The sequence below is a fragment of the Coregonus clupeaformis genome, chromosome 15 (assembly GCF_020615455.1).
Source record: "Coregonus clupeaformis isolate EN_2021a chromosome 15, ASM2061545v1, whole genome shotgun sequence".
Classification (NCBI taxonomy): domain Eukaryota; kingdom Metazoa; phylum Chordata; class Actinopteri; order Salmoniformes; family Salmonidae; genus Coregonus; species Coregonus clupeaformis.
In genome coordinates this window covers 20,944,445-20,971,861 of record NC_059206.1, presented here as the reverse complement: position 1 = coordinate 20,971,861, position 27,417 = coordinate 20,944,445, and the positions used below count along the sequence as shown (strand labels likewise).

The following is a 27,417-nucleotide window of genomic DNA, read 5'->3' as shown; positions in this document are numbered from 1 at the left end:
TCATAGCCAACTTGTTTAATCATTATTTTACTGCAACAGTGTCAGAGAGGAGAATGGAGCAGTAAGAGGAAGCTCAGGGCCACTTGAGATAGTGTTGTTATAAACTTGAAGCCTTGTTAACAACAGAAACATGACTCATGGCTGGGGTAGGGAAACTATCAACACAATGACGAACCGAGTCAGGAAAACACGTGCTTGAACTTCTTAATCTCTCTAAATATATTGTTCTCCAAAAAGCAACCGGACTATTGCTCTGTATCAAACTCGTGATGTGGCACTGACAATACACTCTCTCAATTGCATCATGTCGATTACGAAATGAATGATGCCTCCACACAAAGTGATGACATGAGGTAAAAACTCTGGGAAAACATTACTTATACCAAGATGGTGTTTTAACGCTGAAGGACAAGAAGTATCTCTCCATACAAATCATTCAAGTATCTCACATGTAAAATAATAAATGGTAGACATTTAACATTGATATACTTAGGTACATTTAACACTTCTGTTGATTTTACAGACAACACTGTGTTAATCACAATGTTTTGTCTTTGCATATTAGCCGACAAGGTGAAAAATCTGTCAATGTGCCCTTGAGCAAGGCACTTAACCCTAATTTGCTCCAGGGGCACCGTACTACTATGGCTGACCCTGTAAAACACATTTCACTGCACCTATCCGCTGTGTGACAATAAAACATCTTCTTTATTCATTTGTAAGGCATAGTATCGTTCTCAAGGTGAAAACAATTTGTTCCACAATGGCGATAAAGCATTTAATACTTCAACTTAACTGTGGAGGCTCCAAAATAGTGCTCACATTGGGCACACATCCAAAAGGGTAAACATGATGCAATTTACATTTGACCCTGTATACATAATGAGATATTGATGCGACGGATTAATTTGACTATTAAGAGATATCATGTTAGTCTGGGTACCAGTCTTTTTAGCTAACATTCCACTCCTTGCCACCCATCAATTGCCAAAGAGACCAGGCAATCATGATGTCAGTTCCAACAGCTCTTTTTTCAGTGATCTTCAGTTATGTGCAAAAGGTTACAAACAGCGATTGTTAAAAAATAGATACTTTAAAAGAAAGATAACCAACCACTGGTATGTATACCACAGGATAAACAACCAATACATTCTGTGTGCTTATTATTTTCCCAGTGCTAAAACAATCAAATTAAAAAGAAGTATCTAACTAAATATAATCGATTTGAAATCATTAAAAGTTCTTAAATGAAAGACTGTCTTACCATCCTTGGCTGTGAAATTAAAATCTATGCTAAAAGCAGGATAAAAAATACCAATGAGTATCACACCCTTAAAAACAAAAAATACAGAGTAAGAACAGCTGTGACCCTTAAATAAAAGTGGCACATGGGCACAGCCAGACATGGGCACTGTAATCTCCCCTGCACCAACCCTGCAGTAAAACGGGACCGGTTTTATGTTGGCCGTCTCCCTGAGACACCTCTCCTTATTGCGACCCTAGTACACAACATCAAGTCCCATGATTCATATGAGCCACACCCATATTCCTGCTAGGTCAGTTGCTCCAGTGGGTGACATCCTCTCAGCCCAGGAAGGTGAGGCCCGCCATAACGCTGAAGCCCAGCAGGATGAAGAACACCTTGAGCAGCTGGTTCTCCGGGGAGTTCAGCTCGTGAGGCAGGATCTCCATGAAGGTGATGTAAATAAAGGTCCCGGCCGCCAGCCCCTCCAGGATGGCCTGGATCAAAACGCCTGCCGCTAGCTGGGCCTCGATAACCCCGATGCCCACTGCGATGCCCAGCGGAGACATCATGGCGAAGACGCCCACGTAGGCCGCAACCCACATGGGCGGGACCGCGCTCTGCACCAGCTTCACCGATAGGCTGAACACGATGATGCTCTTGTGGACCACAATGGCGATGCAGATCTCTAATACCTGGATAGGATGGAGAGAAAACGAGATCAAATGAGGTTAAATTCCTCTCCTACTTCCTTTCTCTTTCTTCATCGCAATAAGATGAAGAAAGCTGTATAATAAACACAAGCTGTATAAATGACTGCTGTATAAATTACACGTCATTTATAATTCTTTGAAAAGTCTATAAACAGGTTAGCCTAAATAGCTCTGTCACTTCAAGCCAGATAAGGGTATTTGATCAACCAGAGAAAGCAGTTTAAAAACAACATTATACTGCAAAGTTTAAAGTATTCAGATGTTTTCAGACCTCAAAAGTAGTCTAATATCAAATTAAGTTCACAACCCAGGCCATCTGTTTTGTCAGAAACTTGCATGTCTTTATAGTGTATTGACTTAGTAAAATATCTCTTGCATTAGATTCCATTGACATGGTGCATGCTGTGTGAGTGATGTTATACTGAGGATGTGAGAGAAAGTGCATGAAATCATGTATGTGTCTCGCTTCCCTCTGCCTCTCTACATTGCATAAATGAACAAGGAACTCTAAACCTCCTGACACTACGGGTGATTGGAAAGAGTTGTCCTAGGGCTTTCTCTTTCTAAGCACAGCAATAACTTTCACTATGCTTTTGTGATGGAAAGAGACTTCCCTGAATACCAACAAAGGACAATACAGTGCAAAGGAGAACTGTACGTTTAGATAAAGTCCAAGAGCACATCACATGAAAAGCAGGGGTTAGAAACATCTACTTTATTTTTCCCCCCGATAGAAATAACACCATTCTCCCTGCACTGTAATTTACAACTTGGAAAGAGCTATTGATAAAAGCTAGGTAAATGAGTAACTCGTTTGGATAAGGGAATTCTAAATATAAATGACACTTGTTTTAGATATATTTTACCTTATAAATCGCTGGAGACAAATGTGAAACCAATCATATGGCAGCAAACTGAAGCATATAAACTTTCCCACAGTATTGTTTATGAAATGCTGTGCCATTATGCAGAATTTAAATTGTACAGCCTTTTAACTTGCAGGGATGGGCACTCTCGAATGTATTAATTATAGGCTACCCCGACTTTCTCTGTTTCCTATTTCTATCATGTTAAATATTAGCCACAATCAGAATCGACCGTCAGTAGGCCTAACAACCACACATATTGAACTGCCAATTTACTTTTAGTTCCCTTCAGTTGGTACAGCCTACATTATCATTCCATTTAATAACATCGTTTTGTTTACCTACATTTGCTTCCTCTGTCAACAGCATCACGGCCATGTGGTTGTTGCTGAGGATCATTAGTAACAGTTGATAATATTTATTTAAAAAAAAAATACATGTAGGCTAATTAAATCGTTATGGAGCGGAGCTCAGTTTGATCCCGACGCATGGCGCAATACTTGGCTGTATAGTCACAGTTTCATGGTTAGTGTAGGCAATAGACGAGGGTATAGCTTACACTATTCTCCCTATTATAATTATATGTACACTAATCTTCCAACATTACCATGGTTGAAGAACTGAATGTGGCAATTTTCAGAATGAATCAAAACACAGTTCTTTCTTTCGTGCATAAAGGCTCTCTTTACCAGTTTATGATTTATAAATACTTTCCTAACCCTAAATAATCTACAAGATCAGAGTATTTATTTTATTGACCAATTGGTGCTGAAACTGAGACAAATATGCTTATTAGAAAGCTTTCTTTCATGATCCATAATATTCTGAACCAATTCTCTATAAAAAAAAATTGAGTGAGTCTGTGGACAAAATTCTAACTAAAAAAGGTACATCGTATTTAAAGGGATAGCTTAAGATAAATGTACTGAAAACCCTATTGAATGAAAACTCCACGAGAAAATATGTTGGCCAGTAAGTAGGAGGGTTTTCAGCAGTTTAATTACATTTGTTCAGCACGTGCAAGGGAACCACACCTGCAAACCCCGTACGCACCTGCACAAGGTAAGTCTGAATACTAACTACTGAGAAATACATAGGAAAGGCGTAATTTCCTAAATCGGAATTGGGCCCATTATGAGTAGGGCTGTGAGGATAGCAATATGTTTTCCATGGCAAAAATTAAAACATGAAGCAGACCAAACTCTTTGGTCCTTTAAAAACCTACTGCATGTAAAATATTGTTAGCTATAGCTTGGAAAATAAATAAATGTGATTCTGGATGACAACATAATGATGTTTGTTTCGAACATTAGGGCTGTTTTCCAGTGGCCCATTAGGGTGTTAGGGGCGGGGCCACACTTGTGATTGTTTTTTTTACTCCAGATACAAACTTATACATACAAATAACAACTTACAGACACACACACAAACAATGACTACATCTCATCTGCCCAGACCCGCATGTTCACACCCCCATCCCTAGTGCCTGCATTATTGTTTGCCACTTGGCCTTAAATTGTACCAATTTGTTTTTCCTCGGTCGACCATGCCATTTAAATAAATTATTTATATTCTTCCATTGTGTTAATGATGGCGGATTGATTAATTTCCACATTTTTAGTATACATTTTTGTCAAGATGGGTGATGAGAAGAGAATTGTCCAGCCCATTGGCTATCTCACTACACCCCCATATGCCATGTCTTGAAATATGCAGACAGACGGATTAAAAGTAAATAGCATAAATTAACAGCACAAAGTAAATGGACTGTCCTGGGGGAGCTCAAATGTGCGCTCAGTCAGAACTTCTGGGTATGCTCTAGCAGTACATACAATGACGAGATGCTCATGTCTCCGCCCTAACAATGGGAGTTGTTGTCCCAAAGGCGGGAAGGCAGGCGACAAGCTTAGGTCCAAAATAAGCCCATAGAAACGCATTGGTCGCTTCACCTCTTCCTTTCTGGCTCTAGTCTCCCTCCCAATGAGTCTCTCGCACCAGACGGCTTACTTCCACACACGAGACTAGATCTGCTCTATCAGATACAGATGGTGCTGAAGCAAAAAGCAAAATTGTAGGACAGTCGAAGGACAGAGGGATACACTAGCTAGAACTTTCTGATCGCGGATCTGGTAGGACAAAAAAGCATGACTGTGACTGGCCAATTTGATTGTTTCCCCCATGGTGTTTATCATGTTCTACTGTAGGTGACAGGGCGACATGTTGTGCGCACTAAAACAGCATAAAACCGGGTGTATCACTGTTGGGCCAAGGAGGTCATAGGTGCTCCTGCTGCCATTGAATGTAATGAAGGTTTAGACAGAGGCAGGTTCATAGTGATTTGCAATAGACACATAGCAATACATCATAATGATTTGTCATTCTCAACATATCTAAAACATGCCTATGTGTGTTTAGTTTGTAATCTCAAGTGGGCAGTGATGTCCAACGGGCATATAAAAAACAAAATACTTTCTCATAGAATATGGGGTCATCCTGCAGGTGGTTTCTGAAACGTATTAAATATTTTTAAGAATCCATTGAGTCTAAGATAAGGAGGGTTTCCCCCCAAGGTCAAGAGAGAGAGAGAGAGAAGGCCTTGTTGTACACTCCAGCCCCAAATTTGCTACTTGTATCTGTAGTCTCATGTCCACAATACTGATATAATGATTAAGTTCGTCACCTGGAAGCTTAGCCAAATAGGGTCTACCGGTTTATTGAAAAACTCTACACTCAAGCTGTTGTGATATGTTGAATTTGATTACTGTGACCAATTACTGCAAGGCACATTATGACGCAAAACCAGGTATAAAACAGAGATGAACAAGGAAGTAAGGCTTTGAGAAAATGTACTTGACATCTGTACTAGAGTTTTCGCCTGTGCGCCCTGTCAGGTCTTTCTGCTTCGATGCCTGTTATGTCTCTGCTTGTCTTTGTCAATAAAACATCTCATACTCTGGAAGCCATCCTGATCTTTCTTCATTATTGATTTCTGAGACCTTCAAATCACAAAGCATGATAAAATTAATTAGCCAGCTACAGTAATTTTGAGAAATATTAGGAAATAGTTTGGTAGATGTCTTGGTCAAATAAACCAGTTATCTACCTTTGATAAGCAGCTAGCTGGTAGCTTGCTAGCTAATTAGCTCCCATTTCAATTTCAAGTCTATAGTTTGTAGAATTTAGAGAAAAATGGGCCAACTCAAAAGGGTGCTACGAAATTAAGTTATTTGCCCCATGTCATTATACAGCACATACTTAATCATTAGATTCTTCTCTACAATATTATAACCTTAATATACTTGTACTTGACAGTGCTGATGAAATAAGAACGTTAATTTGCTGTGACCGTTGCTAGTTTAGAACGCGCCGCTCTTGGTTGTATCTTCCATATTTGGCGTAGGGAGGTGGTACCATTTGGAGGTGTTGCCGCAGGTTGGACAAATCAAAATCAACTTGATACCCTTGTCATTTTTATCTTCAGATCCTTGGCTTTCATTGGCTATATTGCCAATCAACGGTGATTTAAAGGGAAAGCCTCAGAAATACACAATGAAAACAGGAACAGATTGTCTTCGCGGAGGGTGGAAATTGAAATTCAGTCTGTTAGCTTTGCTAATACACACACACACACACACACACACACACATACATACATACAGTGGGGAAAAAAAGTATTTAGTCAGCCACCAATTGTGCAAGTTCTCCCACTTAAAAAGATGAGAGAGGCCTGTACTTTTCATCATAGGTACACGTCAACTATGACAGACAAATGAGAAGAAAAAAAACAGAAAATCACATTGTAGGATTTTTAATGAATTTATTTGCAAATGATGGTGGAAAATAAGTATTTGTTCAATAACAAAAGTTTCTCAATACTTTGTTATATACCCTTTGTTGGCAATGACACAGGTCAAACATTTTCTGTAAGTCTTCACAAGGTTTTCACACACTGTTGCTGGTATTTTGGCCCATTCCTCCATGCAGATCTCCTCTAGAGCAGTGATGTTTTGGGGCTGTCGCTGGGCAATACAGACTTTCAACTCCCTCCAAAGATTTTCTATGGGGTTGAGATCTGGAGACTGGCTAGGCCACTCCAGGACCTTGAAATGCGTCTTACGAAGCCACTCCTTCGTTGCCCGGGCGGTGTGTTTGGGATCATTGTCATGCTGAAAGACCCAGCCACGTTTCATCTTCAATGCCCTTGCTGATGGAAGGAGGTTTTCACTCAAAATGTCACGATACATACATACATACATACATACATACATACATACATACATACATACATACATACATACATACATACATACATACATACATACATACATACATACATACATACATACATACATACATACATACATACATACATACATACATACATACATACATACATACATACATACATACATACATACATACATACATACATACATACATACATACATACATACATACATACAAATACATACATACATACATACATACATACATACATACATACATACATACATACATACATACATACATACATACATACATACATACATACATACATACATACATACATACATACATACATACATACATACATACATACATACATACATACATACATACATACATACATACATACATACATACATACATACATACATACATACATACATACATACATACATACATACATACATACATACATAGTCCCTATTTCGTTTTGTATTCAGCAGATTTCATTTAGAAAAAGCCCATGTTTTTCACTGACGAACCTACAGCCACTAGTTAGCTTGTCAGTTGCCGTTCGAAGTTTGCGCTGTTCTGCCGCAGAACAGTGTCACAGAGTTGTATTGAGCAGTGACCACTTTACATTCCATTCACTCCAAACATGCTAAATTCTCAGAGTAAATCGGGGTAGACATGGGGTTTGGACTATTTGTTTTTATTGGACGTATTTGAATAAACCTTTAATGGTTTAATCATTTTATGGGTGAACATCCTAAAAGTCTATCTAAACCTATATCTGAATAACTCGTAAATATGAAGTTATTTCAGAATGAAAGTTAACTGGCTAGCGTATCATGCTTTGTGACATTTTAGACATCTCTAGTTTTTATTATTGTTTACCTTTAATTTCAACAGCGGAGTCATGTTGAGACTAAAGTCTCTTTTACAAATGAGCCCTGCACAATTCAAAAACAGGCACATACAAGTATAGATCAACATAAATATATAGACAATATACACATTAAGATACAAAACAGTCAATTAAAACATTCTTCATTATAAAAATCCTCTGTCAGCTGTCTGAATTGCCCTAGGGACCTCAAAGCATGAAATAGGTGTATTTATGAGGTTGTTCAAATGCACAGATCACTTTATATATCTTCAAAAAGAAACTACCGGTATTTAGATAATGTATTTTCACTTATTGCATCTGCATGCTTGTTGTGTTCTCCATGGTGCACTCGTTCGATCGTCAGCTTGCTGCTCTTTCTAAATAGTATAATCTAATCTGTTCGAAACAGTGGCAGCATGTGCAGCAGTGGTCATTCGTTTTTTTACATGCAAAAGTGAAATGGGTGTATTTATTCAAATGCGCAGAGTGCCTTCGGAAAGTATTCAGACCCCTTGACTTTTTCCACATTGTTACATTACAGCCTTATTCTAAAATTGATTAAATTGTTTATTTTCCTCAATCGACACACAATACCCCATAATGACAAAGCAAAAACAAAAAAATTGTGGATATTTTTGCTAATTTATTACATTTACATCATTTAGCAGACGCTCTTATCCAGAGCGACTTACAGTTAGTGCATACATGTTTTGTTTTTTTATAAAAAAAAAAATATATATATATATATATATATATATATATATATATATATATATATATATATATATATATACTGGCCCCCCGTGGGAATCGAACCCACAACCCTGGCATTGCAAACGCCATGCTCTAACAACTGAGCTACCTCCCTACCGGACATTCCCTCCCCTACCCTAGACGATTCGAACCAGGATCTCTAGTGGCACAGCTAGCACTGCGATGCAGTGCCTTAGACCACTGCGCCACTCGGGAGATATTACAAATAAATATTACAAATAAAAAATTGAAATATCACATTTACATAAGTATTCAGACCCTTTACTCAGTACTTTGTTGAAGCACCTTTGGCAGCAATTACAGCATCGAGTCTTCTTGGGTGTGATGCTACATGCTTGGCACACCTTCATTTGGGGAGTTTCTCCCATTTTTCTTTGCAGATCCTCTCAAGCTCTATCAGGTTGGATGGGGAGTGTTGCTGCACAGTTATTTTCAGGTCTCTCCAGAGATGTTCGATCGGGTTCAAGTCCGGGTTCTGGCTGGGCCACTCAAGGACGTTCAGAGACTTGTCCCGAAGCCACTCCTGCGTCGTCTTGGCTGTGTGCTTAGGGTCGTTGTCCTGTTGGAAGGTGAACCTTCGCCCCTGTCTGAGGCCCTGAGGGCTCTGGAGTAGGTTTTCATCAAGGATCTCTCTGTACTTTACTCCGTTCATCTTTGCCTCGATTCTGACTAGTTTCCCAGTCCCTGCCGCTGAAAAACATCCCCACAGCATGATGCTGCCACCACCATGCTTCACCGTAGGGATGGTGCCAGGTATCCTCCAGATGTGATGCTTGGCATTCAGGCCAAAGAGTTTAATCTTGGATTCATCAGACCTCATGGTCTGAGAGTCTTTAGGTGCCTTTTGGCAATCTCCAAGTGGGTTGTCATGTGCCTTTTACAGAGGAGTGGCTTCTGTCTGGCCACTCTACCATAAAGGCCTGATTAGTGGAGTGCTGCAGAGATGGCTGTCCTTCTGGAAGGTTCTCCCATCTCCACAGAGGAACTCTAGAGCTCTGTCAGAGTGACCATCGGGGTTGTTGTTCACCTCCCTGACCAAGGCCTTTCTACCCCGATTGCTCAGTTTGACCGGGTTGCCAGCTCTAGGAAGAGTCTTGGTGGGTCCAAACGTCTTCCATTTAAGAATGATGGAGGCCACTGTGTTCTTGGGGACCTTCAATGCTGCAGACATTTTATTGTACCCTTCCCCAGATCTGTGCCTTGACACAATCCTGTCTCGGAGCTCCACGGACAATTCCTTCGACCTCATGGCTTGGTTTTTGCTCTGACATGCACTGTCACCTGTGGGACCTTATATAGACAGGTGTGTGCCTCTCCAAATCATGTCCAATCAATTGAATTTACCACAGGTGGACACCAATCAAGTTGTAGAAACATCTCAACGATGATCAATGGAAATAGGATGCACCTGAGCTCAATTTCGGGTCTCATAGCAAAGGGTATGAATACTTAGGTAAATACAGCATTTCTGTTTTAAGATTTTAATACATTTGTAAAGATTTCTACAAACCTGTCTTCGCTTTGTCGTATTTAATCAATTTTAGAATAAGGCTGTAACGTAACAAAATGTGGAAAAAGTCAAGGGGTCTGAATACTTTCCGAAGGCACTATCTTCTCAAAGAAACTGCCGGTAGTTCGAAAACTTACCATCATATTTCTGTTATGCTGTTTGTTGACAAAGGTCCGGTTGAGCAGCTCATTTCTAAAATGTGGTTTGTTAGAGGAGGACTGGAACAAAAGCCTGCACACCCAGTAGTTCTTCTGGAGGATGGTTGACCACCCTTGTAAAACATTGCAACATTACAACCAAATACGTTCTATGCCTTTATAAAATAATTTGGTCATTCAATAGATCAAAAGATCAAATGGCTATGGTAGCCTACAAATCTTCAGCTGAAGCAAGTCCACAAATGTTCAAGAAATGTACCTTTTCTAGTTTAGTCATATTTATCTTCGCTACTTTAGAAGTGTTTACTTTGCAGGCTGACTATCATCTATTGAGTAGCAATGTCCCATACATTGGATGCCCAAATAAACTGGAAGTATCTACAAAAGGTTTTGCAGCCATATAATCCAGAAGAAAGGCTACATCTAATATTTTTTCCTAACATTACTGTTCGCGGTTCACACATTTGTATTTTTATTCACATTATTAGATTCACCGCGATTGAACAAAATCCCAACAAATACAATGGCGAAGTTAATCGTTTGTTTCGTCAAAAAAATAATATGAATCGTTCAAAAATGTGTATGGGCTAATTTGCTGTGTCGATGCAGGGCCGGACTACTGCATTTGGGGGCCCGGGGCACCAACCTCAAAACAAACTTCCTGCATTTCAACACATTTTGCCATGATGCAGAGAGAAGCATTTGCAGATTTATAATGCCATTCTATACATTTTGTCATGAGGCTAAGATAAACCTTAAAATGTACACAGGGCTCTAACATTAATGATATGCATGTCAATCTCTCATGGCTCAAATTGGAGGAGATTGATTTCATCACTACTTGTTTTTGTAAGAAGTGTTGACAAGCTGAATGCACCGAGCTGTCTGTTTAAACTACCAGCACACAGCTCGGACACCCATGCATACCCCACAAGACATGCCACCAGAGGTCTCTTCACAATCCCCAAGTCCAGAACAGACTATGGGAGGCACACAGTACTACATAGAGCCATGACTACATGAAACTCTATTCCACATCATGTAACTGATGCAAGCAGTAGAATCAGATTTAAAAAAAACAGATAAAAATACACATTTTAGAACAGTGGGGACTGTGAAGAGACACACACAAAGGTACAGACACGCATACGCACACAAACACTAGCACACACACTCTACACACAGGCACATTGTTGTATGGTGGTATTATACATTTCGTATTGCAGATATGTAGGGGTGTAATAATGTAATATGTTGTACTGTTTTATCTCTTGTTTTATATGTAATGTAAATGGCTTAATGTGTTTGGACCCCAGGAAGAGTAGCTGCTTTTGCTGTTTTTATAGCTCATCTTATGCTTTTGTTCACAGTATGCCATGAGGCTGAGAGAAAATGTTGCAGTTTTAAAGCTAATTTCCTGCAATTCTACACATTTTGTTATCTGGGGCACCCACCCGACCTCCAGGGGGAGTTGGGGGGCCCCCTGGAGGTCGGGGCCCCAGGACACATGGCCTGCGTGCCCGTTTGGTAAGCCAGCCCTGTATCGATGGAACGTTTTTTTTGGACGAAAACATAAATGTGCTGTAATAGCTAAACAGATAACTAGACAGACACACTACATGACCAAAAGTATGTGGACATCTCATTACAAAATCATGGGCATTAATATGGAGTTGGTCCCACCTTTGCAGCTATAACAGCCTCCACTCTTCTGGGAAGGCTTTCCACTAGATGTTGGAACATTGTTGCAGGGACTTGCTTCCATTCAGCCACAATAACATTAGTGAGGTCGGGCAGTTATGTTGGGCGATTAGGCCTGGCTCGCAGTCGGCGTTCCAATTCATTCCCAAAGGTGTTCGATGGGGTTGAGGTCAGGGCTCTGTGCAGGCCAGTCAAGTTATTCCACACCGACCTCGACAAACCATTTCTGTATGGACCTCGCTTTTTGTACGGGGGCATTGTCATGCTGAAACAGGAAAGGGCCTTTCCCAAACTGTTGCCACAAAGTTGGAAGCACAGAATCATCTAGAATGTCATTGTATGCTGTAGTGTTAAGATTTCCCTTCACTGGAACTAAGGGGCCAAGCCTGAACCATGAAAAACAGCCCCAGACCATTATTCCTCCTCCACCAAACTTTACAGTTAATACTATGCATTGGGGCAGGTAGCGTTCCCCTGGCATCTGCCAAACCCAGATTTGGCGGCAAGATTTACACCACTCCAGCCGACGCTTGGCATTGCGCATGGTGATCTTAGGCTTGTGTGTGGCTGCTCGGCCATGAAAACCCATTTCATGAAGCTCCCGACGAACAGTTCTTGTGCTAACGTTGCTTCCAGAAGCAGTTTGGAACTCAGTAGTGAGTGTTGCAATCGAGGACAGACGATTTTTACATGCTACGCACTTCAGCACACGGCGGTCTCGTTCTCTGAACTTGTGTGGCCTACTACTTTGTGGCTGAGTCGTTGTTGCTCCTAGACGTTTCAACTTCACAATAACAGCACTTACAGTTCACTGGGGCAGCTCTAGTAGGGCAGAAATTTGACGAACTGACTGCATCCTATGACGGTGCCTTGTTGAAAGTCACTGAGCTCTTCAGTAAGGCCATTCTACTGCCAATATCCGGGTTGCATCCGGTTTACACGGCCCAACTTTGGGAGAGGCTATACCAGAGAGGAAGAGGCAAATTGTGAGGCCCAAAATCAATTTTCTCCAGCAGATGGCGTTTTTCAACCACCAAGCAAGGAGTTTTTGGTCAACAAAATTGTGAGGCTTATTTGATCTAATATAAGTTTTGTAATGCTTAGGTTGTTACGAGTGCACTGATATAAGTAGGACACGTGACATACTGGCATCTTTGAGAAAAACGTTATATTGGAGTTGTGCCTGTTGTTCACACGCCCTGTCATTGGCTAGAATGGTCCCACCTGATCTTGCCTCCTCCAACTGCCTTCCATCTTTGAAGACAAGTATTTTCATTGCTAGAGCGGCCACTTGAGTATCTGGTCAATATAATGGATAATCTGTGGCTATACGGACACACCTGGTGCCCAAAATGTATGATGTATGTTGCTAGCTAGTTTATGCTCTCCAGCTAGCTAGTTTATGCTTGTGGCTAGAAACGTCAGCAAGAATTTGAAACTTGTTTGCCGAAGTTGGGACTTGGGAGTGTTCAGAATCATTCAGTTTTTATTAGACTACAAAAGCAATAAATGTGCTTTAGCGGTCACCCTGGCCTGATATTAGCTAATTAGGTGGTATCCAGATTTTCATAACATCATACCGTCCTTCTCACATCCCGTGATTTACGGTATTACCGGTATAGCCCACAAGGGGTGCTAAATGCAAGAAAAGCCCATTGGGCCTCTACTACCAGAATGCTAACTAAATTTGCACAAACTAATAGTGAAATCACAAACTAACATAACTAATAGGAAAGACAGGCACATCCAGCTCATAAAGTTAAACAAGCATACCTAGTAGCTACCGAATGTCATTTTCAGTGAGTGTGGACATTTACAAGCAAACAAGATAAATTAGATATACAATGAACAAAAATATAAACGCAATATGTAAAGTGTTGGTCCTATGTTTCATGAGGTGAAATAAAAGATCACAGAAATGTTCGATATGCAGAAAATATTATTTCTCTCAAATGTTGTGCACAAATTTGTTTACATCCCTGTTAGTGAGCATTTCTCCTTTGCCAAGATAACCCATCAACCTGACAGGTGTGGCATATCAAGAAGCTGATTAAACAGCATGATCATTACACAGGTGCACCTTGTGCTGGGGACAATAAAAGGCCACTCTAAAAGGTGCAGTTTTGTCACACAACACAATGCCACAGATGTATCAAGTTTTGAGGGAGCATGCAATTGGCATGCTGACTGCAGGAATGTCCACCAGAGCAGAATTTGACAGTACGTCCAACTGGCCTCACAACCGCAGACCACTTGTATGGCGTTGTGTGGGCGAGCGGTTTGCTGATGTCAACGTTGTAAACAGACTGCCCCAGGGTGGCGGTGGGGTTATGGTATGGGCAGGCATAAGCTACGCACAACGAACACAATTGCATTTAATCGATGGCAATTTGAATGCACAGCGATACATACCGTGACTAGATCCTGAAGCCCATTGTCGTGCCATTACACGCCGCCATCACCTCAAGTTTCAGCATGATAATGCACAGCCCCATGTTGCAAGGATCTGTACACAATTCCTGGAAGCTGAAAATGTCCCAGTTCTTCCATGGCCTGCATAGTCACCAGACATGTCACCCATTGAGCATGTGTGGGATGCTCTGGATCGACATGTACGACAGTGTGTTCCAGTTCCCGCCAATATCCAGCAACTTCGCACAGCCATTGAAGAGGAGAGGGACAACATTCCACAGGCCACAATCAACAGCCTGATCAACTCTATGCAAAGGAGATGTCGCGCTGCATGAGGCAAATGGTGGTCACACCAGATACTGACTGGTTTTCTGATCCATGCCCCTATCTTTTTTAAGGCATGTGTGACCAACAGATGCATATCTGTATTCCCAGTCATGTGAAATCCATAGATTAGGGCTTTATTAATTTATTTCAAATTGACTGAATTCCTTATATGAACTGTAAAATCTTTGAAATTGTTGCATGTTGCGTTTATATTTCTGTTCAGTATAAATAATACAAATTGTATTTTCATTTGAAGAAAGAAGTAGTTGAATATTATTGAAATGTATTTGAAAATACACTTGGAAAGTATTGGCATGTATTTGAAATGTATTGGTGCATTTGTTTTAGCTGACCCAGTACCACAGGTGGGCAGATATTTCACTTTTAGGACCAACGGAAAGGTCTAATATGTGCCCCGGGCGAGCTAAAACAAATGGACCTATTGAGCAATTTAAGTACAGCTCGCTCTCCAGCACCTACCTTTGAGTCTGTGGTCTGCAGCCCGATGGCCAGGCCCTCGAACACAGAATGGAGGGAGAGCGAGAAAAAGAGCATGAACGAGCGAAAGGAGGAGTGGGCCTGGAGGTCCATGTGGACGTGGTGGGCACTACCCTCCAGGTCGGTGGACGAGGCTCTCCCCTGCCCGTGCCCATGGCCGTGCCCTTTGGCCTGCATCAGAGGTGCTCTCTCCTGGTCTGATCCTTGCATGGCATCTTGTCTGCAGTTCAGAACGATCCTCTCCATGATGAGCACAGTGAAGAAGCCTGCAGCCATGACGAACTCTGGGAGGGGGAAGCTGGTCTGTTTGAGATACGGAGGTGAAAACAACCAAAGTAGGAGTTCTGTTTAAATAAACGCCAAGGATTAGGAATATACATTGCTCAAAAAAATAAAGGGAACACTAAAATAACACATCCTAGATCTGAATGAATGAAATAATCTTATTAAATACTTTTTTCTTTACATAGTTGAATGTGCTGACAACAAAATCACACAAAAATTATCAATGGAAATCAAATTTATCAACCCATGGAGGTCTGGATTTGGAGTCACCCTCAAAATTAAAGTGGAAAACCACACTACAGGCTGATCCAACTTTGATTTAATGTCCTTAAAACAAGTCAAAATGAGGCTCAGTAGTGTGTGTGGCCTCTACGTGCCTGTATGACCTCCCTACAACGCCTGGGCATGCTCCTGATGAGGTGGCGGATGGTCTCCTGAGGGATCTCCTCCCAGACCAGGACTAAAGCATCCGCCAACTCCTGGACAGTCTGTGGTGCAACGTGGCGTTGGTGGATGGAGCGAGACATGATGTCCCAGATGTGCTCAATTGGATTCAGGTCTTGTGAACGGGCGGGCCAGTCCATAGCATCAATGCCTTCCTCTTGCAGGAACTGCTGACACACTCCAGCCACATGAGGTCTAGCATTGTCTTGCATTAGGAGGAACCCAGGGCCAACCGCACCAGCATATGGTCTCACAAGGGGTCTGAGGATCTCATCTCGGTACCTAATGGCAGTCAGGCTACCTCTGGCGAGCACATGGACTGACCCACCGCCAAACCGGTCATGCTGGAAGATGTTGCAGGCAGCAGAACGTTCTCCACGGCGTCTCCAGACTCTGTCACGTCTGTCACGTGCTCAGTGTGAACCTGCTTTCATCTGTGAAGAGCACAGGGCGCCAGTGGCGAATTTGCCAATCTTGGTGTTCTCTGGCAAATGCCAAACGTCCTGCACGGTGTTGGGCTGTAAGCACAACCCCCACCTGTGGACGTCGGGCCCTCATACCACCCTCATGGAGTCTGTTTCTGACCGTTTGAGCAGACACATGCACATTTGTGGCCTGCTGGAGGTAATTTTGCATGGCTCTGGCAGTGCTCCTCCTGCTCCTCCTTGCACAAAGGCGGAGGTAGCAGTCCTGCTGCTGGGTTGTTGCCCTCCCTACGGCCTCCTCCACGTCTCCTGATGTACTGGCCTGTCTCCTGGTAGCGCCTCCATGCTCTGGACACTACGCTGACAGACACAGCAAACCTTCTTGCCACAGCTCGCATTGATGTGCCATCCTGGATGAGCTGCACTACCTGAGCCACTTGTGTGGGTTGTAGACTCCGTCTCATGCTACCACTAGAGTGAAAGCACCGCCAGCATTCAAAAGTGACCAAAACATCAGCCAGGAAGCATAGGAACTGAGAAGTGGTCTGTGGTCACCACCTGCAAAACCACTCCTTTATTGGGGGTGTCTTGCTAATTGCCTATAATTTCCACCTGTTGTCTATTCCATTTGCACAACAGCATGTGAAATGTATTGTCAATCAGTGTTGCTTCCTAAGTGGACAGTTTGATTTCACAGAAGTGTGATTGACTTGGAGTTACATTGTGTTGTTTAAGTGTTCCCTTTATTTTTTTGAGCAGTGTAGATCATAAGTAAGTAGTCCTTAACGCATCACCAGGTAATGAACCTGTGGATTAATTATAATAACTTCTGCACTAACTAGCACATTTCCCCATGTGGGAACACTGTTTTACAGATACAACAGTTATAATTTAGTTATATTGTATCTATTGTAACTATCCCTTAATACATTGGTTTGTGTCATGGATAGTCATATAGCTTTTTGACATTTTACAAAGGGGATGGGAGTAGCTGGCCCCGTGTTCATACTGGCCCCGTGTAGCTCAGTTGGTAGAGCATGGCGCTTGCAACGCCAGGGTTGTGGGTTCATTTCCCACGGGGGGCCAGTATGAAAGAAATAACAAAAATTATGCACTCACTAACTGTAAGTCGCTCTGGATAAGAGCGTCTGCTAAATGACTAAAATGTAAAATGAGTGTGGCCAGGCATCAATGACACTTTGTGATGTTGCTGACAGACAGAAGACACTTACGTCCACCCTCCGTGCGGCCAGCTCAGCATTGATGTCTGACAGGTAGTCTGGGATGATGTCCAACAGACAGGCAGCCAGGAAGACGCCTCCGGCAAAACAGCTGATGAAACTCAGGACCACCCGATGGGTTTCTGCATGATAAAAATCGCTACTGTTTAATGCTCAACATAGACAGACCCTGGGATTTTCCCTGACCATGTGACCTGACCAGGAACAACTTTGGGCCCTGATCAGGTGAGCTGTTAATGAACCCAGAGCTCTTCCTATTCAGGTCAGATGGTGGGGTTAGAATAAAGAATACCTGACCCTAGCCATATACAGTGCCTTCAGAAAGTATTCACACCCCTTGACTTTTTCCACATTGTTGTTGTTGTTATAGCCTGAATTTAAAATAGATTAAATTGAGATTTTTGGGGGGGTCACTGACAATATCCCATAATGTCAAATTGGAATTATGTTTTTGGAAATCTTTACAAATTCATAAAAAATGAAAAGCTGAAATGTCTTGAGTCAATAAGCATTCAACCTCTTTATGTCGTGTCAAGCCTAAATCAATAATTTCAGGAGTACAAATGTGCTGAACAAGTCATAATAACTTGCATGGACTGAAAATGTGCAATAATAGTGTTTAACATGATTTTTGAATTACATTTACATTTTAGTCATTTTAGCAGACGCTCTTATCCAGAGCGACTTACAGTTAGTGAGTGCATACATTTTTCATACTGGCCCCCCGTGGGAATCGAACCCACAACCCTGGCATTGCAAGCGCCATGCTCTACCAATTGAGCTACAGGAGGCATGAATGACTGCCTCATCTCTGTGCCCCACACAGTCGAGCAGTGGATTTCAAATACAGATTCAACCACAAAGAGCAGGGAGTTTTTTCAATACCTCGCAAAGAAGGGCACCTATTGGTAGATGGGTAACAAAGTAATAAAAAAAAAATCAGATATTGAATATCCCTTTGAGCATGGTGAAGTTATTAATTACACTTTGGATGGTGTATCAATACACCCAGTCACTACAAAGATACAGGCATCCTTCCTAACTGAGTTGCCGGAGAGGAAGGAAACCGCTCAGGGATTTCACCATGAGGCCAATGGTGACTTTAAAAAACAGTTACAGAGTTTTATAGCTGTGATAGGAGAATACTGAGGATGGATCAACAACATTGTAGTTAATCCATAATACTAACCTGCGCAGCGCCCATCGTTGTTGGCTCAATAACCCACATTTTTTATTTAACATTATTATCAGGAAATATTCCAAACGTATGTAAAGTAAAAAATATGGAAATCAGCTCGTGCTGCCACTCGATAAGGGCGGGGATAGTAGTGATCGTAATAATTATTGCCCCATTTCAAGGCTTCCTTGTCTAACTAAGATTATTGAATCCTTTGTAAATGTACAACTTTGCTCTTTAGTTGAGAAATTTATTTTGAATGTAAACCAATCAGGGTTTAGGCCTGGGCATAAAACTATTACAGCAGCCACTTTAGTTGTTAATGATCTTGTCAATGCTGATCTTGTCAGACACTGAAATGAAATGTGCTGCCTTGTTTGTGGACGTGTCAAAAGCTTTTGATACTGTTGATCATGCTATTTTATTGAATAAGTTGTCCACGATAGGCCTGAGCTCTGACGCCTGTTCATGGTTTCATGATTATCTTAGTGACAGAAGTCAGGCCATCGTGATTGATGGGGTGAAGTCTGAATTTCTTGAAGTACAAGGTGTACCACAGGGTCAATTTTGGGACCTATTCTCTTCACTATTTATATAAACACCATTGCTCAATCTGATACTATTATGTATGCTATTGCCGCAACTGTTGATTTGGCTGTGTCAAAACTACAGTCAGATTTTATAGCTATGCAGGAATCCCTTGCCGATTTAAAACTTGTGCTTAATACAGGTAAAACGGAAATACAAACTTTTGTAATAATTTTTCAGATGAACTACATGTTCACTCATGGTTCTCCAATCGAATGTGTTCCTGCATATAAATACTTAGGTATTTGGATTTACATGGATTTGACGTTTAAAAGAAACGTAGATGAGCTGGTTAAGAAGCTAAGATTTAAAGTTGGCTTTTTCTACAGAAACAGATCATGCCTTTCTCTAAGCAGTAGGAAGCAGATTATTCTGTCAACCTTTTTAACCCTAACCCTAACCTTTTTATCTGTTCTTGATTATGGTGACACATTCTATCAAAGTGCAGCTGCTACTACTCTTAAACCTTTGGATGCCATCTACCATAGTGCCCTTCACTTTGTTACAGGTGACAGTTTCGATACTCATGACTGCATCCTGTATCAAACGGTTGGCTGGACTTAGCTGAAGACCCGTAGAGCTCTACATTACTCCCTTTTTGTATTATACATTACTCCCTTTTTGTATTACAAGGCCCTACTTCCGTCTTATCTACCTTTGCTGCTGAAGTATACACACTGGAGTTGCCTAACCCGTTCAAAGGATTAGTTCATGGCTACCTGACTGAAGTTGTCTGATTAACTTAAGTTGTGAATCAAGGAAACTATGCATTTCCTTAACTTAATGTGACATAAGCTGTGATATGAATAATGTGTGATTATCTGACGACTGATAATTTAATCTTTCTTATGGGTCTAAATCAGCTGTTAACCGGTCAGAAAAGAGACACCCTATGGAGATACCACTAACTGTTTTTTTTTTTTTTAACTGGAAGTGATCAACAAGTGCAATCAAACACTCAGGGAGCACTGAAATGAAACGGCCATGATAGCTCCTAATGTCACCCTCTGCTTAAAGGAAAAGAGAGAAGCAACTGAGATAATCATCTTGCAGAGACCTGAAGGAAGTATTGAGCAGCATTGCACAAACACAGAAGTGAAAACTACTCATCAGCAAATCAGCCATAGCAAAGCAAAAGCTGTCTTAATATGCTGCTGAAGGGATAGGAATGGCCCATACAATTTAGGCACACATTAAACAGTCTTATCACTGTAAATGTTATGGTCCTTCATTGTTTTAGTAATGCCCTGATAATATATATGTGTATAATATATATTGGCAGCCGGACATTCACTAGTAACCAAACTGAGGCAAATGGGCTGAAACTTGGAGGGACCTACCTGAACTTGTCCAATAAGAAACACTTGTTTTTAGGCCTTTTTAATAAAACACTTTTTTAAATGGTTGCTCACAATGTTAAGAGCTTTGATTTCTGTCTACAAATGTTGCGCTACGGTTTGCACTAATACATTTACCTCTGACCCTAAACAGGGCTGCGTTCAGTACTTTTTTTACTTTCTGGAACGTTCAATTGAACGGAAACGGTGCTGTACTCAACGAGCAGTTGAAAAATTGTTAGGGGTTGGTGAACACTGTCAGCATGGTCCGCATGGCCACTGCCCTTTAAATACATCACTCATTGCTTCAAGCCACACCTTCCAAACGGGAGCAAACATACCTCAAAGTCTTTTCAAGAAAGTTTTGGAGAAACGTGTCATTCAGTACTCTCTCTCTCTCTCTCTGATCCTGGAGAACTGCAGTGGGGTCACCAATAACTGTATTTAATTATAATTTTAGGAGTACTGATTATTGTATGGGAATGAGAAAGATAATTAAAAAAATCAGTAAATGTATTTATTGGTTTCTTTTCATTTATAAGGTTATTTGTTGATGTAAAAATCTAAATTTACTGATTTTAGGGTTGTGTCATTAGATTTTGGGTGGGGTAAGGTCGGGAGAAATTCTAGTAAAAAAATAAAGAATTAAATGGGGTCCCCAGAAATTCTGGCTGGGAAAAAATGGGTGAAAAAGTTTGAATACCACTGCTCTAGTCTGTCTCCTGTACCTTGGAGGAGACTCAATGATTTCTCATCCTAAGAAATCAATGAAGTAAATGTGATAATCTAGGCCTAAATCAATTATGCAAATGTTATATATATATATATATATACACACACACACACACACACACATTATCTTTCCATCAAAATAAGAATTTTTTTGGAGAGAACACCATTGTAAGCTACAGGGGTTGGAACTGGTTCCGAAAACCATAAAATAACAAAATAATTTGATCTATACTGTTCCGGAACAGAACCGTTCGTTTAAAAGCTTGGGAACTGGTTAAAATTTTATTTCAAATAAATGTTTATTTGTCACATGCGCCGAATACAACAGGTGTAGACCTTGCTTACTTATGAGCCCTTAAAAAAATGACTCTGCATTGTTGGTTATAATAATAAGAAATGTTGTTTGCTAAATAGACAAAAGGAAAAACTAACACAATAAAATAAGAATAACCAGGCTATATACACAAGAGGTACCAGTACCATGTCAATGTGCAGGGGTGACTATACATGTACAATTACCTCGACTAACCCGTACCCGTTATTGTGTTACTATTTTTCCTTTAGTCTATTTAGCAAACAAACATTTTTGTTTTGTTTTTTTACTCTGCATTTCACAGTAAGGTCACGCCTGTTGTATTAATAAACAGAGATGTGTGGGGCGTCAATATGCATGCGTGTGTGTGTGTGTGTGTTGGAGTGTCAGTGACGTATGTGTGGGTGTACATCGAGCCTGTGCAAAAGAGTCAAAGCAAAAAAAAGAATAAAATAAGTGGCTCAATGCAAATAGTCCGGGTAGCCATTTGATTAACTGTTGAGCAGTCTTATGGCTTTGGGGTAGAAGCTGTTAAGGAGCCTTTTGGTGCTAGACTTGGCGCTCCGGTACTACTTGCATTGCGGTAGCAGAGAATAGTCTGTGGCTTGGGTGGCTGCTTCATTGTCGTCGGTGATCAGGCCTACCACCGTTGTGTCATCTGCAAACTTGATGGTGTTGGAGTCATGCGTGGCCACGCAGTCGTGGGTGAACAAGGAGTACAGGATGGGACTAAGCACTCACCCCTGAGGGCCCCCTGTGTTGAGGGTCAGCGTGGCATATGTGTTATTGCCTACCCTTACCACCTGGGGGCGGCCCGTCAGGAAGTCCAGGATCCAGTTGCAGAGGGAGGTGTTTAGTCCCAGGGTCCTTAGCTTAGTGATGAGCTTGGAGGGCACTATGGTGTTGAACGCTGAGCTGTAGTCAATGAACAGTATTCTCACGTAGGTGTTCCTTTTGTCCAGGTGGGAAAGGGCAATGTGGAGCGCAATAGAGATTGCGTCATCTGTGGATCTGTTGGGGCGGTATGCAAATTGGAGTGGGTCCAGGGTTTCTGGGATGATGGTGTTGATGTGAGCCATTACCAGCCTTTCAAAGCACTTCATGGCTACAGACGTGAGTGCTACGGGGCGGTAGTCATTTAGGCAGGTTACCTTGGCGTTCATGGGCACAGGGACTATGGTGGTCTGCTTGAAACATGTAGGTATTACAGACTGGGTCAGGGAGAGGTCGAAAATGTCAGTGAAGATACTTGCCAGCTGGTCAGCACATGCTCTGAGTACGTGTCCTGGCAATCCATCTGGCCCTGTGGCGTTGTGAATGTTAACCTGTTTAAAGGGCTTACTCACATCGGCTACAGAGAATGTGATCAAACAGTTGTCCGGAACAGCTGGTGTTCTCATGCTTGGGTCAGTGTTGCTTGCCTCGAAGCGAGCATAGAAGGCATTTGCTCTTCTGGTCGGCTCGCGTCACTAGGCAGCTCGCAGCTGGGTTTCCCCTTTGTAATCCGTGACAGTTTGCAAGCCCTGCCACATCCAACGAGCATCAGAGCCGGTGTAGTAGGATTCAATCTTAGTCCTGTATTGATGCTTTGCCTGTTGGATGGTTCGTCTGAGGGCATAGCAGGAATTCTTGTAAGCGTCTGGATTCATGTCCCGGTCCTTGCAATTGGCAGCTCGAGACTTTAACTCAGTGCGGATGTTGCCTTTAATCTATGGCTTCTGATTGGGATATGTACCTACGATCACTGTGGGCACGACGTCGTCGATGCACTTATTAATGAAGCCGGTGACTGACGTAATATACTCCTCAATGTCATCGGACGAATCCCGGAACATATTCGAGTTTGTACTAGCGAAACAGTCCTGTAGCTTAGCACCCGCTTCATCTGACCACTTCCGTATTGAGTGCGTCACTGGTACTTCCTGTTTGATTTTTTGCTTGTAAGTAGGAATCAGTTCCGAGCATTTTTTTCCAGTCCCACAAAAAAGCGCCTATGCAAAGCCCTCACTGTCACTCAGAAAAGTATTCCAGTGTCTGCCTGCCTGCCAACTGAAAATCTTTGCCTGTGTGTGTGTGTAGGCTACCTGCCCTTCCCCCTCCCTCCCTCCCTCCGAAGTATAGTCTACTGTAGATACTGACTTTACACACATGACTCAGAAATTAGGGAGATTTTTAATTAGATAATGGATTAACTTTTTCAATGCTAGTTAAGGATACTATACTTATCGCGTTTCACATTGGATTTATTAACAAAAAAAAGGTAAGGTGTGTTTTTATTTTAATTCTGGTGCCACTCTGTTAGCAAACTAGCTAGCTCTGGTCGAGCTCTCGAAAACTCTAGGTGGAATTATGTGTAATGGAATGGAACTGAGAGTCATGATCAAGGGCTAGCTCTGGTCCAATGTTAGTTAAGCCAACTCTCTGAAGTTCAAAGACATTCAAAGTTCTTTCATAGAAGCCACTCCTCTGTAGGTATAATTCTGTGGGCCTAATTCAGATAATGCATGTCATAGGAACAAGATGCCCAGCGCTCTTCTCACCCTCGAAATTTCAGTTGCATCTCACACCATACACTACACTTGTCTGTCAAATGCATGTATATAGCTTGCCCACTCCATAGCAAGCTGCTCTACCTATTGGTGAAGTAATTTAATGTTGAGCTAAATTTAAAAAAAAGTTTAAAAAAAAGGAATGATATGAGGAACAACGTTTAAAAAGGAACAGAAAGGAACGATATGTTACTTTTTGGAGTTTCGAACCGGTTCAGAACTTTATTTTTCTTGTGGAAACTGTGGAACAGAAGAAAAAAAAAATACGGTTCTGTTCACCATTGGAAAAGTATTATTTCGGTTCCAACCCATGGTAAACTATACACAGCTATTTTAGAGGCATCTTTCTTTTAAATGTAGACCTATGCGCTAAAATCAAAGGTTTGCACTACCATAAACCAATCAAACTAATCCGTAGTGGATAAATACATTTGAAAAACTTTCCTTAAAGCTCTGATTTAGGCTACATCTTTTGTAGATTACTAAAAATTATGAATGAATGAATGAATAACATTCGATTGGAATGTAAATTGTAATTTGGCGGTTATAAAAACAACGGAAGAAACAAAGATAAACACAAGCCCACAGCAAACATGTGATTGGATTTGGCAAACAAGTTGATAGGCAAATGTTGATCACATTTATGAAGGCATTGCAAAAACACTTGCATGTGATTTGCTTCGTCCCGCAACTAACTCTGGCATCCATTATCAACCAAAACTTAACTATTCGGTTTCACCAAAATAACGCTTCCATAAACAGAGGCATATCCAATATATCTAGGAACAATACTTAAGATTCGTCAGGTTGAACGTGTCCTTCGCTATCGAATAAACGTTTAAAACATGTATTTATCCAGGGTCTCCCGATTGCCGCCTGTAAAAGTGGGAGATTACGTGGTAGTTTACTCTCACGTGACTGCGTGGTCTAGAATGGCAGCCCACACAGGCGGAAAATGGGACACACTGGATAAAAACGTGTTTTAAACGCTTATGTGATAGTGAAGGACACATTCAACACGAATCGTAAGTATTGTACTTAGAGATATTGGATATGACTCGTTGACGGGAAACGTTATTTTGTTGAAACCGAATAGTTTAGGTTTGGTTGATGAAGGAAAGGACGAAAGCTTCCGCAACGAGCCATCTGGCTTGTTGTGGGACGAAGCAAGCATAACGTTTGTTCAACACATCACAAGTGTGGAATTGCATACGGGGTTACAGCATGAAACTAGCTAGCTAATATAGAACTTGTAGGCTACCTACTGAACGTACCTGTCCCACTGGTTTCTCTGAACCACTTCACCCGAGCAGGGATAAATCCGAAAAATAGGGTCAGGAGCAACAAACCCACGAGGGCACCTATCTTCACCTGTAACAAGTAGTCCATCTCGATTTGTTACTAATGTTATACCGGACTGAATCAAAACTGGCTGTTTTGGGATTACCTAGCCTAGTAAATGGCGATTTAAACCAACTAACCGTGAAGGCAATGAGATGAATACGCCATACGAACAGGTTTGCGTTACTGAAAAACGAAAACTCAAATATCCCTACTACACTGTCAATTTAAGAAGCTATTTATGCGCCTGCTAGCTACATGTTTACATTGTCCTGCAATGTGTTGGAAGACTTTGCGCTAGTAGTAGTCTTCTGCCAGCAGCACAAATGATGACGTCACTTTGTATGGTAATGAGGGAACCTTAAATAAAAGCCCGCATTTCAAAACATTGCAATATGGATAACTCATTCAAAAAGGACTGTTATTTGATATTTTTTTATCCGCCATATTGTGCCAGCATAATATCCTGCTGCTAGAACGGTAATGATCTTCGCGAGCTCTTTCTCCAGGTAGCCACGCCTACTATGCTAATTTTAAGAATACAGTACGATTTTCTAACATAGCGCAGCTCATTTCAGAGTCCACAGAAAGTTACGAATCCTTCCAAGGCACATGATAACGCCTGACCTGATTCTTGTGACCAAACGGGACATTTTATCTGTGATGTCTCACAACTTACAAGGCCTACTAGGAATGTGGTGCCTTAGTGTGTTCCACAATGTTTTATAAATCTGTTCCATGGTAGGACTAGATCTAGATGCTACACAACATAATGGAAGCTCAGATTCATGACTATGTACATATCCATAATTTTTTTTGGAAAATGTAATATCGCAATAATTGATCAAAACAGCTTCAGAAATCAGCAATTCTGTCAGCTTTTTTGTGGTCCATTCTTGCTACAGATTGGAAACTTTTGTGTGAAACCCAGCAGCATTGCAGTTCTTAACACAAACCGGTGCGCCTGACACCTATTACCATACCCCATTTCAAAGGCACTTAAAACAAAGCTTTATGATTTTGTTGATTATTAGAATCAGCTGTATAGTGCTAGGGCATAAACTTCCGTATTATCTAACTTTGCTGTTGAAGTATAGACACCTGAGTTGCCTAACCCTTTCACAGGATTGTACAAGTTACATTACATTTACATTTTAGTCATTTAGCAGATGCTCTTATCCAGAGCGACTTACAGTTAGTGAGTGCATACATTATTTTTTTTATTTTTCATACTGGCCCCCCGTGGGAATCGAACCCACAACCCTGGCGTTGCAAACGCCATGCTCTACCAACTGAGCTACATCCCTGCCGGCCATTCCCTCCCCTACCCTGGACGACGCTGGACCAATTGTGCACCGCCCCATGGGTCTCCCGGTCACGGCCAGCTACGACAGAGTCTGGAGCTATTACCTCGACTAACCTGTACCCCTGCACATTGACTCGGTACCCCCTGTACATAGCCTCGTTATTGTTATTTTGTGTTACTTTTTATTTACTTTTTTACTTTAGTTTATTTAGTAAATATTTTCTTAACTCTATTTCTTGAACTGCATTGTTGGTTAAGGGCTTGTAAGTAAGCATTTCACGGTAAGGTCTACACCTATTGTATCCGGCGCATGTGACAAATAAAAATTGATTTGATTGGTTACTCTTGAGGTTCCTATGGC

The 27,417-nt window shown here is 41.4% G+C and overlaps 1 protein-coding gene across 1 annotated transcript; it reads right to left on the bottom strand.

The window, feature by feature from the left end:
* Positions 1-26,943, bottom strand: LOC121582253 (zinc transporter ZIP1-like). The gene is made up of 4 exons (XM_041897929.1): positions 25,684-26,943; positions 17,705-17,835; positions 15,301-15,621; positions 1-1,938 (listed from the first exon to the last, which is right to left on the bottom strand). Exons 1-4 carry the CDS (start codon positions 25,796-25,798, stop codon positions 1,585-1,587), a joined length of 921 nt encoding a protein of 306 aa, XP_041753863.1. The 5' UTR covers positions 25,799-26,943; the 3' UTR covers positions 1-1,584.
* Between the last annotated feature and the right edge of the window lie 474 nt (positions 26,944-27,417).